Below are 15,345 nucleotides of genomic sequence, written 5' to 3' on the forward strand. Positions count from 1 at the left end.
TTAATAAGTAAAATTTGAAAAAATGTGAGTAAAATACACACAAAAATGGTAAAATTTGTTAAATACTTTTAAACATATAATTTATATTTTATATTTATAATAAAAAATTCATATTATAATAAAAATTTATTTTACCTATGACTAATAATATCTTTTAAGAAAATTAAAATTAAAAATGAAAATGATAAATTAAAAGAGATAAAAAGAAAAATTAAACATACTTTTGTTGAAGGAAAACTTCTAAGACATATTCATTAAAGAATATAACTCTTAAAATTAAAAACGCAATCATTTAAAAATATGGAAGATATTATTAAAATTTCAAATATCTTATGAATGATGTTTTTAATATCGCAAAGTTGAGTTTTTACCATAAGTGCGTTGATTAAGTTATATAAATTACTACTATTTTTGTTTAAACATTGATTCCGGATTTCGGATTCGAAATATTTGAAGAATACTCATGGCTTAGTAAAAAAAACCGTAGGAATCCAATTCGTATGGAGATTCTTTCAGGTCACATCTCCAGTATAGAACCTTCTCCCAGCAAACAAGTTTCAAAATAATACTATTAATTTCACTCTTATAAGTTATGACTGAGAGCACTCAAAAAGAAACATAGAGAACTAGATTTAATTTTCTTCCAGTTTTTCTAAAATAATTTTTCTTTTGTTCCCTATTAAAAAAAATGTACGCTCTGTTTCGGAACTTGCTTGCATAGATTCTATCTGTCTCAATCTCTCTCTTTTTTTTTTTTCTTTTTCTTTTTCTCGCTTCATTTCCAACTGTCTCGATCAGCTAGGGTTTGATCTAATAATCTCGATCTCGCATGCGCAACCGCAACTGTAAGCTACTTTCGTTCATGCCATAATAATGAATGATCAATTCTTAATTATTGATATTTTATTTTATTTTTAATTGATGCTATAGCTGATTGGGAATGAGTTTCGTGTCTGTTTCGTTTCTGAGAAATTGAGGTTGGCGTTTTCGCCGCTCTATAAATTGTTTCTTTTAGAATGTAGCATTTATGCCATATAGACTTACGCTTTTTGTTTTGTTATAATTATAATATATGATGAGCATTAACAACACGCAGAGTAATATGTTGGAAATTGTTTTTCTCCCCCGTATTTTAATGTTCAACATTTTTTTGGATGCAGGTATTCTTTATGCTTGCCGTTCATACCGTTGCTGGGGTTTGGAAGTTTGAAGTTAGCAAAAAAAGATTAATAGAAGATGCTTTTGACAAAAAATAGGGATGATGAATGCCTTTCTTGTTCAATATGTTTTTTGAGAGAAGGAGGATGAGTGTTCATGTATTAACCAGCTTGTAATTGCCCATGTATGAATTTTGATTGAAGAATGATACATATGGGGTGTGATTTCTTTATGTTGTTTATACACATGAGGTTTAGTTAGGAGGCATTTATCGTAGACTCGTAGTTAACTTGGATCGTCACAACCAAGCAAATTATACAAGCAATACAGTTGTATCTTTTTGAATCATATAGTTGAGGAATGGATGATGAAAGAGATTTTGAGTTGTTATTTTACAGTTGGAATACCAAGAATCCGACTGATCAGCTTTTCATTATATCTTTTCTTGTTGCTGCTCTTGTTGGAATGTTGACCATAGCCTACACGGCCTTTCAATGGAGGAGAAACATCAATCTAAGTTGGATGAAAGCAATAGCTAGATCTAAGAAAAACCCAAAGGCAAGGCACAAAATTCCTGCGGCCCCTCATACATGGGATTTAGAATCTGCATCTCGTGCAAAGAATTTAAACTGCTGTGTATGCTTTAAGTCCGTGTCACCCTCTCAAACTCTAGGACCTATTGTAGCTTCTGAAGGTTTCATCCACCGTTGCTGTACTTGTGGTGCAGTAGCTCATCTGAGCTGTTCCTCTAGTGCACACAAGGACTGCAAGTGTGTTTCTATGATTGGATATGAGCATGTCACACACCAATGGACTGTTTGTTGGACAGATGTAGCTGACCAACCTGACGAAACTGCTCTCTGTAGTTACTGTGAAGAGCTATGTGGTGGGACGTTCCTCAGTGGTTCCCCTATATGGTCTTGTTTGTGGTGCCAACGTTTAGTACATGTTGATTGTCATAGTACAATGTCTAATGAAACAGGTGATATTTGCGATTTGGGCCAATTTAGAAGATTGATACTATCACCACTGTATGTGAAGGAATTGAACTGGAACTTGCCAGGTGGATTTTTGAGCTCAATTACTCATGGGGCAAATGAAATAGCATCATCAGTTCGGGCAAGTATTAGGAACCAGAGCAAAAAGTACAAGCATGGAAATGAACTATCTGTTGAATCTGGGAATAGTGAGAGCATTGGTGAAGTGTCCACAGAAAGCACTGGTGATTCTCATCAAATACAGAATGGTCATCATGAAGTGGGTGAAAAAAGTAGCTCGAATAAGGGGGTTCAACATCAAGATAATGAAGTAGATAATAAATTGGATAGGAAACCCAGTCTTAGACGGAATTCATCAATCAACCAGAAGGATGAATCCCACTCATTAGGAGTGAAGCAGAAATATGATTTGATTGATTTGCCTCTGGATGCAAGACCATTGTTAGTTTTTATAAACAAGAAGAGTGGTGCCCAGCGTGGAGACTCACTTAGAATGCGTCTGAATATCCTTTTAAATCCTGTTCAGGTTTGTTACTCTGGCTGCATTTTACAAAATATGGTTATCATGTAGTATTTGACTGTTGCTTCCAATTTTGTTTGATGCACTGCTGAGTTAACCAAGTTGCTACTGTTCATCAAGCACTCGTCTCTTTATACAAATTACAAAATGACCTAAACACTACGAGATTACAGAATAGTTACTATCTTCTAGTGGTATACTTGAAAGACTCCTAAATGGCTAAAATAATCCTCTTGCTTGTTGGAGATACTCTTTGCCAACATGATTACTGAACCTTTGTTTGTTTTGTTTAGGTGTTTGAATTGAGCTCAACACAGGGGCCAGAGATGGGACTTTATTTGTTTAGAAAGGTGTCTCACTTCAGAGTTCTTGTATGTGGGGGAGATGGTACTGTTGGTTGGGTTCTGAATGCAATAGACAAGCAAAATTTTGTTTCCCCTCCCCCAGTTGCTATTCTTCCTGCTGGTACAGGAAATGATCTCGCTAGAGTTCTCTCCTGGGGAGGTGGCTTGGGTCCAGTGGAGAGGCAAGGGGGTCTTACTACATTTTTGCATCACATAGAACATGCTGCTGTTACAGTTCTTGACCGTTGGAAGGTAACAATTAGTAATCCACAAGGAAAACAACAGCTGCTACCAACAAAGTTTATGAACAATTATCTTGGTATGTGAACGCACATTTCTCATTGTTACTGTTAATTATATTAAAATTTGTAGGTTTAAAGCATCTGGATTAAACTTTGATATGGAGCTAGTTTCTTTGTGGTGTGGATAGGGGGTTGGGTGGGTTATAGATGGAGAGAAAGATGTCTTTAGGAGTCTGGAGCATGGTCTGGTACTCTTGTTTGATTGTGAATCTAGTTGAAGCAAATTGAAAGGCTGACTGTGTTGATTTTGTCCTGTCAAGTCTGATTCTGCTCAAATTGTGTTGGATAGTTGAAGTTAGGTTTAACATATATGAATTTGGGTATTCAATTCAGGAGCAAATTTGTCTGCTATCTCATTGATTTAGTTTAATTATAATAAGTTGCTATTCTTTGTCTGCCTTTCATTGTAAACACTAAACGTTAGTTGTATATCACTTGCATTTTGTTAGATTACACCATTTGCTAATTGTCAAGCTATGATTGTGCGTGTTTGGAATAGCTTTTTTAGGAAAATTTATCTCTTTTTGTTTTTTATGCAATTTCTCAAGAGTGTTTTTGAACTAAAAAAAGCAATTATTTTTCTCTTATTTTATTCTTCCCAAGCACACATCTCTTGCATCATTTTGACTAGTTCTGAATCTAACAAATATTTGGTTTTAGGAATTGGTTGTGATGCAAAGGTTGCTTTGGACATTCATAATCTGCGTGAAGAGAATCCAGATAAGTTTTATAACCAGGTATTTGGTGTCTAATTGGAACTGAATTTTGAGTCGATTGGCTAGTTGTGTATTAATAGGAGGCTAGTTGTGTGGTATAAGATTATTTTTATTGTTTTGTTGGATGATTGTGCCATATAAATTGCTTTCTCTTTCAGTGAATGGAAATTTAATTACATAGATTAGTTTTAGCATAATTTTAAAATTGGCTCTTGGATTAAGACATTTTAGTTTATGCATTGGATAGGATAAATGTTTATTTTTATATAATAATTAAAATTATAATAAATAATATTTTAATATACAAATTATATCATAATTATAATTTATAATATATAAAATTGATTATAGATTTACAGTGAATAATTAAAATTGTGATATATTTTTTGTAACTGTTAACAGTTTCTTTAAAAATTCTTAAAAACCTATTTTAGAGATAAAGATAAAAGCCAGTAGATAGAGTACAGGGATAAAAATAAAAGTAGGGTAGTTTGAGATGTTGAGAGAATTTTTTTGGCTAGTTGCGGAGATAGTATGTGAAATGCACATCCAAAGGAGTAGATTATTCTGGTTTACTCTCTAAGTTGTGTATTCTGATGTATAATATAGGAGTAGATTATTCCCTTTAATAAATTTTGTTTGGTTCTTGAATTACCGATTAACATCAACATACTTATTGTGATCATAGGACGTGGGACACTGGTTTATCCCTTTGTGACCTGGTTTGTCACCGGGCTTGTGCTTCGTTTTGGAGATCCAAATTGAATATTTTTTTTTTGTTTGACACACTATAGCGGACGATATGCACTATTTCAAAAACTAATTTTGTTGATATATTGGGTTGAATCTAATGACATTTTGTTTAGCTTGTCTAGTAGTGATCTTGATCTGTCTGACACCCTTCCATGGGAGATGAATGACCTTTCCTTTCAAGTCTGTTGTATTCACACTTAGAATAACAGATTTACATGAACTGGTGATTGCTTGACTTTTATCAATTAGAACCTTGCAGCAGAGGTTTCAATACGACACTTAAAAATTGTTTGCTGCATTATTTCACAGTTATCTTAATATGCTTACAATGATCTTATATAGTGGAAATTCTATATTAAATTCTGAAATTACTCTAACATGTGCAGTTTATGAATAAAGTTCTATATGCAAGAGAAGGTGCTAAAAGTATTATGGATAGGACATTTGCAGATTTACCTTGGCAGATTCGAGTTGAGGTTGATGGAGTTGAAATTGAGGTCCCTGAGGTGAGTCATTTAAGTATGAATAATCTTTATTTTGGTTCACATCACTCTTTCTGGTATAATTTCTTAGATTATAAATTATTATTTTTTCATAAGTGACTAACTCTGAAGTCTAAATATATTATAATATTAAGATGTAATTTGAGTGTAAATTACCTATACTTTTACCTGTATTTCTATCATGTGTTGGGAACCACAGTTGTAATTTTGACATTATGTTTCTAATATCTTTTCTTATGTCAGCATGGTGTTAACTCTTTTGACAAGTAGTTAATGGAAGGGACTATTTGTCATGTGAAAATTCAAATCAGGGTGTGTATTTGTAGGTTTTGAACATAGAGGGGACATTTAAGTTTGGTGACAGGATGTGAATGTAATTTACTCAATTTTTTAAATCAGAACTTCCTTTTTTTAATTTCTTTTACACTGCAACCTACCCCCACCAAAAATAAGAGCAAGGTCCTTTTACTGAATTATTCAATTTGGTTTTCAATTAATTTAGGATGCGGAAGGTGTGCTTGTTGCAAATATTGGAAGCTACATGGGAGGTGTAGATTTGTGGCAAAATGAGGATGAAAATTATGATAATTTTGATCAACAATCCATGCATGATAAGATACTTGAAGTTGTGAGCATATCTGGAACATGGCACCTCGGGAAACTTCAGGTAAAATGAATCCTGGATTCCCATACTAGTGATATGCTACTTTAGTACGTACATCATGCTGTAGCTAAAGGGTCTACTGCTTGAGTTTTGACATTGATTTAAAGATTATGTTGGTGACTCTTTTCTTCTTGAATTAAACTAAAAAAAAAAAGAACTACAACTAAGAACTAAAGCATGAAGTGCTTTTCTCGTTTTGTTTTAAATCATGTTTTGCGTGAAAGTGCTGGTAGGTAGCTTTAACATGGACTATCTGGCAGCATAGAAATAGGATAGTTTTTTCAAATCAAACATTCAATGGAAGCAAGCTGTTAGAGGATGCAGTACATCTAATCTGGACATGGATTAAATCTACGGAGAAAGACTTTGGACTGCACTTTAACCAATGGTCCACTAATCTAAGAGAAGCTTTTGTAATTAGGAAAGGATAGCAGGTGCAGGACATTTGTAATATTTTTAATGGGGTTAGCTTGTTTCCTATTCAGACTTACTAGTCTAACAATAAGAATCAGCTATCTACCCAATCTTAGTATGTATTTATAGTACCTCTGGTACTCCACATATATATATATATACACCTATTTTTGCTGAGCAAAAAAAAAATGTTTTGCGTGGAAGTGAAACTGCATCTCAGTTGTATTTAGTCTGTGGCCTCTGTTACTTGTGCTTTATTTCAGTATCCTATTCTATTTCAGCTCTCTTTCATAATTTATTTGAACTGTAGAATTAAGACATGGTTTGTTTGTCTAGATTAAGTTCTAGGGTGTTTATTTGAACTATGAAATCATGGAAGCTCAAATACTCAAATTCTCTGACAATGGCTTTGTCAAAACAGGTCGGGCTTTCTCGAGCTCGAAGACTTGCACAAGGACAGTCAATTAAGATACAATTGTTTGCCATGTTTCCTGTTCAAATTGATGGAGAGCCTTGGTTTCAGCAACCCTGCACAATTAACATAACCCATCATGGCCAGGTTATCATTCTAAAACTCTTCCGTTGTGAATTAAAGGCAGCATCAGCTCCTTTGTGTTACTTGCTTTGCAGTTTGATATCCTTGCACTGTATAATAACTGGAAGAATCTGCTTATGCATTTTCCTAAAGAAAATGACTTCTGCCACAGAAATTCACAACTTTCCTATATCTTGGGAAATGATCGAATGCTGCTAAGAAAAAATTATGACAAAATATAGTTTTGTCATTTGAATCAGATGTTTCTGATTTTTTATCCTTACATTATTGATTTCTAACTGTTCCACCAATAAAATGCATCAACATCTGTTTGCTTATTCTTCTTTATTGTGGTTGTTCAGGCTTTCATGTTGAAGAGGGTGGCTGAGGAACCCCTTGGCCCTGCATCTGCAATAATTGCTGAAGTGCTTGAGAATGCTGAAACACATAATGTAATTAATGCTTCACAAAAGCGAGCTCTTCTTCATGAAATGGCACTGAGGCTGTCCTAGAATTCTCTCCACCCTGCGAATGTGATTAAAGATTTTGTATTTCTTTTGAAATATATTTTGCACACTTTGTGTATTACTTTTCCTTTTTGAATCTTTTGTCCAAACTTCCTGCTACTTCTGAAGCAGGCTTGTGTATTACGAATCTTTACATGAAAAGAAAGAATGAAATCAGCAATATACAGTTATATGTACCAAATATCAAGCCCCAATGCAGCAAGTTGCTTACGTTTGGCATGTCCATTATTTTATGTGCTATAAATTGTGAGGAGAGGATGATTATTTTTCTGATCCTAAGAAAGATTAAAAGCCGTCATATATAGATTTATTGAACAATATAGTAAATGGTTGCGACTTAGAACTCAGAAGGAATGTTTTAGGCATGGTTGCACCTTATTTTAATTTTTCTTCATACCATAAATCGAAAATTTTATTGACCTGTTTTTTTTAGCATTACCTCTGCATAAATCATAATGGGTGACTCTTTACTCTACATGAAGAGTTTGTCAAAATGCTTTCGAGGGTTGGTTTCTCCCCCCTTCACCTTCATGCTTCTTCCCTAGTAAACCTTTAACCACAGGCGAGTAACAAAACCTTTTTCTCTTATTCCTCTTACGCAAGCTGGTTTATCCGGTACTGGTGGACTGAAAATTCTTCTTGGTGCCTTTGTGCTTTCTTTGTAGAGACGCTTCAGGTGGCGACGATAAATAGGTGAATTTAGGTGGAAGACTAATGATGGCGACGAGCCATTAGAGCCCTGAATTGCCTTTTTAAGCTTGTGCCTGTGCGTCATTTCTTTGTAAGCTGGTGAAGATTCGTTTGAGGTTTGAATGGCCTCGTTGAGTTGTAAAGTTATCTGTTTGAACTCAAATGAGTCGCATAGGTCACTGCCATTGTACTCAATGTTGAGTCTCCTTGTAGGAGTCACTGCTTCCTCATTCTCACTACTAAAGAAAAGGTTTTTTACGACGCGCATTTAAGAACGGTTGTCCAAAAACCGTCGTCATTTGGATAGCGGTGGTATTTTTGTAAATAATTATAGTTTTCAAAGACGGTCCTTGTAGAACCGTTTTAAAAGATCTTTTCAAATTTAAAATTAAATCCTGAACGTCGAGTTTCACGCACTCTTGGAGTCTGTTCCTCTCCTCTACGCGTCCATTCAGCTCCTTGGAACCCTAAAAACCCTTCAAAGCCCGAGGTTCTCGACGCACTCAAATCTGCAACAAAGGCTTCCAGCGCGATCAGAACCTACAGCTTCACCGGCGCGGCCACAACTTGCCGTGGAAGCTGCGGCAGCGAGGGAGCAAAGAGCCACGGAAGAAAGCTTACGTGTGTCCCGAACCTTCCTGCGTCCACCACAACCCCGCAAGGGCGCTCGGCGACCTCACCGGCATCAAGAAGCACTTCTGCAGAAAACACGGTGAGAAAAAGTGGCAATGCGAACGCTGTTCTAAGAAATACGCCGTACACTCCGATTGGAAGGCTCATATGAAAACTTGCGGTACCAGAGAATACAGATGCGACTGCGGAACCTTGTTCTCTAGGTATCCAAATCAAAATCAAAATAATAATGAAAATACTTCATTGCTTCTCTTTTATTTTATTTTTTTTCTCGTCAATGTAATGTGATGTGAATACGTGTATCTTTCTTAAAGGAGGGATAGTTTCATTACGCACAGAGCATTTTGCGATGTCTTTAGCGCAAGAGAGCGCGAGGGCCCAGAGTTTCATCTCTAGATTTTCCATGAAAGAGGAAGAAAGAACGGGTTAAGTACATGGCCACCAACCTCTTCCAAAACCTTCATACCTAACTGCACTTTCATTGTTCACTGTATTTTTTTATTAGAAACTCAGAATGTGCACTGTTAAAGAAAAATGGAAGTTAGTTACCTTGCCTTGAAAGTAACGTAGTCAAAACACGTTATTAGCAAGATGATTGCATTGCTTTCTACGTTTTTCTCATGCCCTTGATTTATATCGAAGCAACTAGGTTTCTGAAGGTTCAGTGACTTCTCCTATGTAACAACAGTTCAAAAGCTCGGAGACACAGCAAGCACTTCTCGCAGGTGACATGGCCATGCACTCTTTTTAATAGTGATGGTTGTCTACATTTCAGTGAGTAGGCATGCATATTCTTAAAAGAATCCTTATAAACATACAATTCACTTTATATTTTCTATCATATCAGATTTTATATTTATCATTTTCTTGCCATTTTTTTTCTTTTCTCTCTCTATCCACCCCAATCCAATTCAAAATGGGATGGTCGTTTATAACTTTTCGTCTTAAAAGGAATTGTAACACATTCTATTGGTTCCTTGTTTTTTTTTTTTTAAAAAAAAAAAAACAAAATGAGAGAGAACAAAATATAACTACATATAACTATATATATAGGTCCAAAAACTTTTACTTTGCAAGTGTGTTTCTTCCTCGACTACATCTTTCTATTTTGACCAATAATTCATTTGTCTAGCTACATTCTTCAATGTACTTTGGTTTATGATTTTCATTATCAATCATCACATTGCAAACATTATATGCAAAATATCATCAATATTGACTTTATTTTAGTTCCATAGTAATCCATTCATGACATTGTGTATAATCTTGTTATTTTCATTAATTTTAGATACTTGAGTTTCTTCTAGAATAGAGAATCTAATTATGTTTACGTACTTTTCTAGAGTACTATTTAAGAGTAACCATATCTTAGATTAAGGCCTTCTTGATTTTATAATTCCTAATTTTTTAAGAATTTTTTTAATCCTTGGAACTGACAAGATTGTTAAGCTTCATGTGTGCTTCTAACTTAGTAGATTGTTTAACGAGAACATTAATCTCGGTCGCAAGATTGGTGATTAATACATATAACTTAGTCACTATCTTTAGATAAGTAAATACATCTGACAGTGTCACTATGCTCAAAGTATTATGTTCCCTAGAATGTATCAAAATTAACAAATTCAATAATAGACAAACTATTTTTTTCGAAGAATATTCAATAATGTTTTAATGTATAAAATCAGTTTTCATAGTAAGAATAATACAAAGAAAGTATTAATAAGAAGAAAAATCAAGTTATATATTATATCAATAAAATTCTAATTCTTACATTATTAATTCATTTGATAAAATCATAATCTTGATTAATTATAATCTATCACATATGATAGATAGAGACTTATTTTTAAAAAGAAATATAAAGAGATTCATTTTTATTCACATGGAAGATATTTATATAAATAATGAAATAAATATAAAATAATAAGAAAAATAAAAATATAATTTTATATTTGTTAGGAAAATATTTTTCATTAATATATTGTTATAATAGTAATAATAATATAATATTCACTCCTTAAAAAAATAACAAAAGATCAATTAACATAATAAAAAAGTTCACGTAGAAAAACATAATAAAAATATTATACTATACATGTATTTGAATTAAATTGTAATGATGAATTTCTTTTATCTATAAACCATAAACTATTTTTTTTTTATAAAAAAAACATAAACTATTCTTCGTCAAATGCGAGAACCTTTGTTTGGCTTTACGTATTTATCTCATGATATCATCACAGCTGAACTGCTGAAGTGTCCTTCAGCCACTTGTTGGTGAAGCTTACAAGTTACAACTACAAGCACCACTGATGACTGATGTCTTTCACTTCTGGCACTTTTATTTTGTTGGATGTTCTCTCAGTTCTCTGTCCCTTCCTATCAATCAAATAATCTTTCGGTGCTGAATTATTGGAAGTACCCATAAGCCAATTTGGCTTTGATGTCTTGTTTTTTCCAAACCTTTACCTCCTAGTACTTTCCAATTTGACATGGAAGATGGTTAAGTATTTTTTTTTAAAACTAAATGCACGTTAGATATCTTATTTGATACTTAATTATTATTTTTATATAATTGATTTATTTTAAGGTAAAATAAGATTTTAAATTATAATTATATGTACAAACTCAAAAATCAAATCTTAGATCTTGACTTAAAATATACGAGAGTCAAATCACCTATGGCATCAACTTTTGGCCGAAGATGGTAAATTGCTTCTTCGAGGGTGTCACTCATAATTTACCTTTTGTATCCATCTATATATAAATTAGTTTCTTTCTACGTAATAGTAATTTCATTTTCCACACAAATTATTGTTTTAAACAGAAGTTACGGTGTGGACAATGAACCCAAAGCTCAGGAAAATAATAAAGAGTTAGCAAGTTACGGTTTCACGGATACCATTAATGCATTCCCCTTTTCCTTTTCTGTTCTACATGTACAATGAATGGAGTTAATGTGTTAAATTTTTTGTCAATCTCGAAGATTGATCAAGAAAACAGATTAAAAATAAAAGATAATAAAAAGTGAAGTGTAAATATAAATAAATTAAAATTAAAAGATTAATGGATTTCGAGAAGAAATTAGAATGGGTGGAGATTAAGGATTCAGATAAAAGTATCATAAATGTAATAGGATACGTGTGTTTATAAGTTTCAATTCCTATTATGTAGTAGAAGTCTAACATTAGAGTATAAATTTTAATTACTAATAATTACTACAAATTTCTAATAAATCTTCATGGTTGATGACCTATGTCTTCGATCGGTTGATGTTTTTTTAGTCTTTACACTTTGAATCTTCAATTTTTAGCATTGTAGCAAGGGAGAGATGCACATAGTGAATCATAGGGGTAATTACTCCCACTAAATAATTTTTTTTACTTAAATATTTTAAATAATTATTATTTTTAGCCCCATAAAAAATAGGTATTGTTCTTATAAGATGATTTTTTAAAATAAAAGAATGTAAACAAATAAAAGAAGATATAAATTCAAATTGATACTAATTTTACCCATTTTTTTCCTTTTAAATTTATAAAAATTTAATTACTTTTATTTTTTATCATCAGATTGTGTATTTTATAAAAAAAATTAATATTTTTTGTTAGTGAAAATATTATGAACTATTTCTTTGTCCTTATTAAAAATAATTTTTGGATTCGTCATTGACTGAGTGTAGGATCAACATATAAACATTATTTGGACATTCAATCGAAATAATCTAGGCCTTAACAATATTTTAATTTTATTAAGAAAATGTGGATTTTATTAGCAGCCAATGATTTTGGTAGACATAAGTATTTTGGAACTTCACTTTTACCAACCAATGGCACATAAATTAATTCAAAAGCAAAAGTTGAAACGTAAGTCAAGTTCGATATCAAAAGCAAAAGTTGGAACGTAAGGAGATTGTCTTCTCGCTTTACTGAATTGCATTATCTTCCAACAGCATTCCCATATTAGAATCCTCATCTTATCATTTGTACTCTCCCTCACTTAATTTATTGTACTCCTTTGCAGTGAAGTCTGAGCGTTGCACCCAAAGATATTTACCAATTATAATATAAGGTACTTACGGTTTTTTAATTTCACATTTTTAACTCTTATGGTTGCCTTTTCTATATCCTGCTCATCAATAAGATATCTGTTACTTTGCCTATGTCATTTACTTTTCCTTCCTTTTTTTTTTCTTCTTCACTTAGTCTGCATGTTCCTACTCACTTCTATGTTCAAATGGGTGTTTCATTGGCAATTGAAAGAAGGAAAACACTACTAGTGTAGTGTTGTTTTTTTTAAATAAAAAAAAAACAATAAGGACAACTAAATTTGAACTTGCAATTTACTTAAACTCTGCCCACTAAGCCGATCTATTAGTGACTCAATGCATGCAAAATTTTGTTTGAGCTGAAATAGTATCAGACATGATTCGCAGGTTGTAATTTGTAAGCAAAAGAAGATGGTGAAGATATGTGGAATTGGAGCAGGGTATGTAGGGGGTCCAACAATGGCTGTGATTGCCCTCAAATGCCCCTCAATTGAAGTGGCTGTGGTTGACATCTCACACTCTCGCATATCAGCTTGGAACAGCAACAAGCTCCCCATTTACGAGCCCGGCCTAGAACAAGTGGTGAATCAGTGCAGAGGAAAGAACCTCCTCTTCAGCACCAATGTTGAAAAACACGTGCATGAAGCAGACATAATCTTTGTCTCAGTGAACACCCCAACAAAAATCAGAGGACTTGGAGCCGGCAAGGCTGCGGACTTGACCTATTGGGAGAGTGCAGCTAGGATGATAGCTGATGTTTCCAGGTGTAACAAAGTTGTTGTTGAGAAATCCACTGTCCCAGTTAGAACAGCTGAGGCAATTGAGAAAATTCTATGCCATAATACTAATAGCAAGGGCATCAAGTATCAAATTTTGTCAAATCCTGAGTTTCTCTCTGAGGGAACAGCTATTCAAGACCTTCTAAACCCTGATAGGGTTCTCATTGGAGGGAACCAATGCCCTGAAGGTTTAGAAGCAATCCAAAAGTTGAAGGCTATATATGCTCATTGGGTGCCTGAAGACAGAATCATAACAACCAATTTGTGGTCAGCAGAACTTTCCAAGTTAGCTGATAATGCCTTTTTGGCACAAAGGATTTCATCTATTAATGCTATGTCAGCCTTATGTGAGGCCACTGGGGCTGAAGTTTCACAAGTTTCTCATGCTCTAAGCAAAAACACCAAAATTGGACCCAAGTTCCTAAATGCTAGTGTTGGTTTTGGTGGCTCTTGCTTTCAAAAGGACATACTCAACTTGGTGTACATATGTGAGAGCAATGGCCTCACTGAAGTGGCTAATTACTGGAAACAAGTGATCAAGGTGAATGACTACCAAAAGAGTCGTTTTGTGAAGCGTGTTGTGACATCGATGTTCAACACGGTTTCGGGTAAGAAGATTGCAATTCTGGGGTTTGCCTTCAAGAAAGACACTAGTGATACTAGGAAGACACCTGCAATTGATGTTTGCAAAGGACTATTGGGGGATAACGCGTGCTTGACCATCTACGATCCATGCGTTACTGAGGAGCAGATTCAAAAGGATTTGTCAATGGATGGTGTTGAATGGGACCAGCAGCCAATGAGTTCTACTATGGTGAAACAAGTTAGTGTTGTTGGAGATGCCTATGAGGCAACTAAAGAAGCTCATGGGATATGCATTCTTACAGAGTGGGATGAGTTCAAGAACATTGATTATCAAAGGGTGTATGACAACATGCACAAACCAGCATTTGTGTTTGATGGTAGAAACATATTGAATGTTGACAAGCTGAGAGAAATTGGATTCATTGTGTACTCAATTGGGAGGCCATTAGAACAATGGCTAAAGAACATGCCCCAACAGGCTTGAAGATTATGAATATTGAGTAGGAATATGTTATCCTTTGTGACATTTCACCACTTGATATTTTTCACATCATTTCAAGCATTAGACGGGCTTTAGTTGTTGTTAGTTGTTTACCTGTTGCTGGCTAATATATAAAATATTCAAATAAAAATGCAACTGCCTTGAGGCTGTACTGTAGTATTTGGGATAATTAAATAAGATTTTATCCTCTATAATTTTTTGTTTGGTCTTTTATTCTTTTTCTTCTGCATGTTTATATTTATATATATATATATATATATTTAGTTTCTAATGATGGATTTTCCTATGATGTTAATATAGAGGTTAGAAATCAGACTTAATATTGTCCAAATAATAAGAACAAAAATGATTTGTTTTGAATGAGAGAAGTATATCAAAATATAATTTTATAGAAATTAAAAATAATAAAAATCCATTTGTACTATTTATTTCACTTAATAAAAATATTTAAAAATGAAAATAAAATTATTAAAATGTATATAGTTACCAAATTTCAAGTTAATTAAGTTTTTTTTATATCATTATATACTTACGAGCTAATTCAACGATTAACTTCGCTGAATATTTTCAATTCAGTTACTCAACTTATCATCAACTTTCATAATTTTACTTTTTAAATAACTTTCAAGCTTTTAATTTTATCCAAAATTTTACCTACTAGTTTTGCAAAATAT

At 33.4% G+C, this 15,345-nt stretch overlaps 2 protein-coding genes across 4 annotated transcripts; both read left to right on the forward strand.

Moving 5' to 3' along the window:
• The first annotated feature begins 421 nt into the window (after window positions 1-421).
• DGK12 (diacylglycerol kinase 12) lies at window positions 422-7,615 on the forward strand. Of its 2 annotated transcripts, none has more exons than XM_003524606.5 (8): window positions 422-845; window positions 1,161-2,682; window positions 2,970-3,339; window positions 3,983-4,059; window positions 5,178-5,297; window positions 5,797-5,961; window positions 6,794-6,931; window positions 7,270-7,615. In XM_003524606.5, the coding sequence occupies exons 2-8, from the start codon at window positions 1,519-1,521 to the stop codon at window positions 7,417-7,419; spliced, it is 2,184 nt and encodes a 727-aa protein (XP_003524654.1). In that variant the 5' UTR covers window positions 422-845; window positions 1,161-1,518; the 3' UTR covers window positions 7,420-7,615. The 2 variants fall into 2 exon arrangements, with proteins under 2 accessions (XP_003524654.1, XP_006579516.1); XM_006579453.4 differs by lacking the exon at window positions 422-845 and adding an exon at window positions 864-977.
• A 4,992-nt stretch (window positions 7,616-12,607) lies between these two features.
• On the forward strand, window positions 12,608-14,865 carry LOC100781197 (UDP-glucose 6-dehydrogenase 1). Of its 2 annotated transcripts, XM_041015883.1 has the most exons (3): window positions 12,608-12,660; window positions 12,781-12,828; window positions 13,193-14,865. In XM_041015883.1, exon 3 carries the CDS (start codon window positions 13,217-13,219, stop codon window positions 14,651-14,653), a length of 1,437 nt encoding a protein of 478 aa, XP_040871817.1. In that variant the 5' UTR covers window positions 12,608-12,660; window positions 12,781-12,828; window positions 13,193-13,216; the 3' UTR covers window positions 14,654-14,865. The 2 variants fall into 2 exon arrangements, with proteins under 2 accessions (XP_040871817.1, XP_006579517.1); XM_006579454.4 differs by lacking the exon at window positions 12,608-12,660 and having other exon boundaries at window positions 12,670-12,828; window positions 13,180-14,865.
• Window positions 14,866-15,345: the final 480 nt, after the last annotated feature.

The sequence above is a fragment of the Glycine max genome, chromosome 5 (assembly GCF_000004515.6).
Source record: "Glycine max cultivar Williams 82 chromosome 5, Glycine_max_v4.0, whole genome shotgun sequence".
NCBI lineage: Eukaryota > Viridiplantae > Streptophyta > Magnoliopsida > Fabales > Fabaceae > Glycine > Glycine max.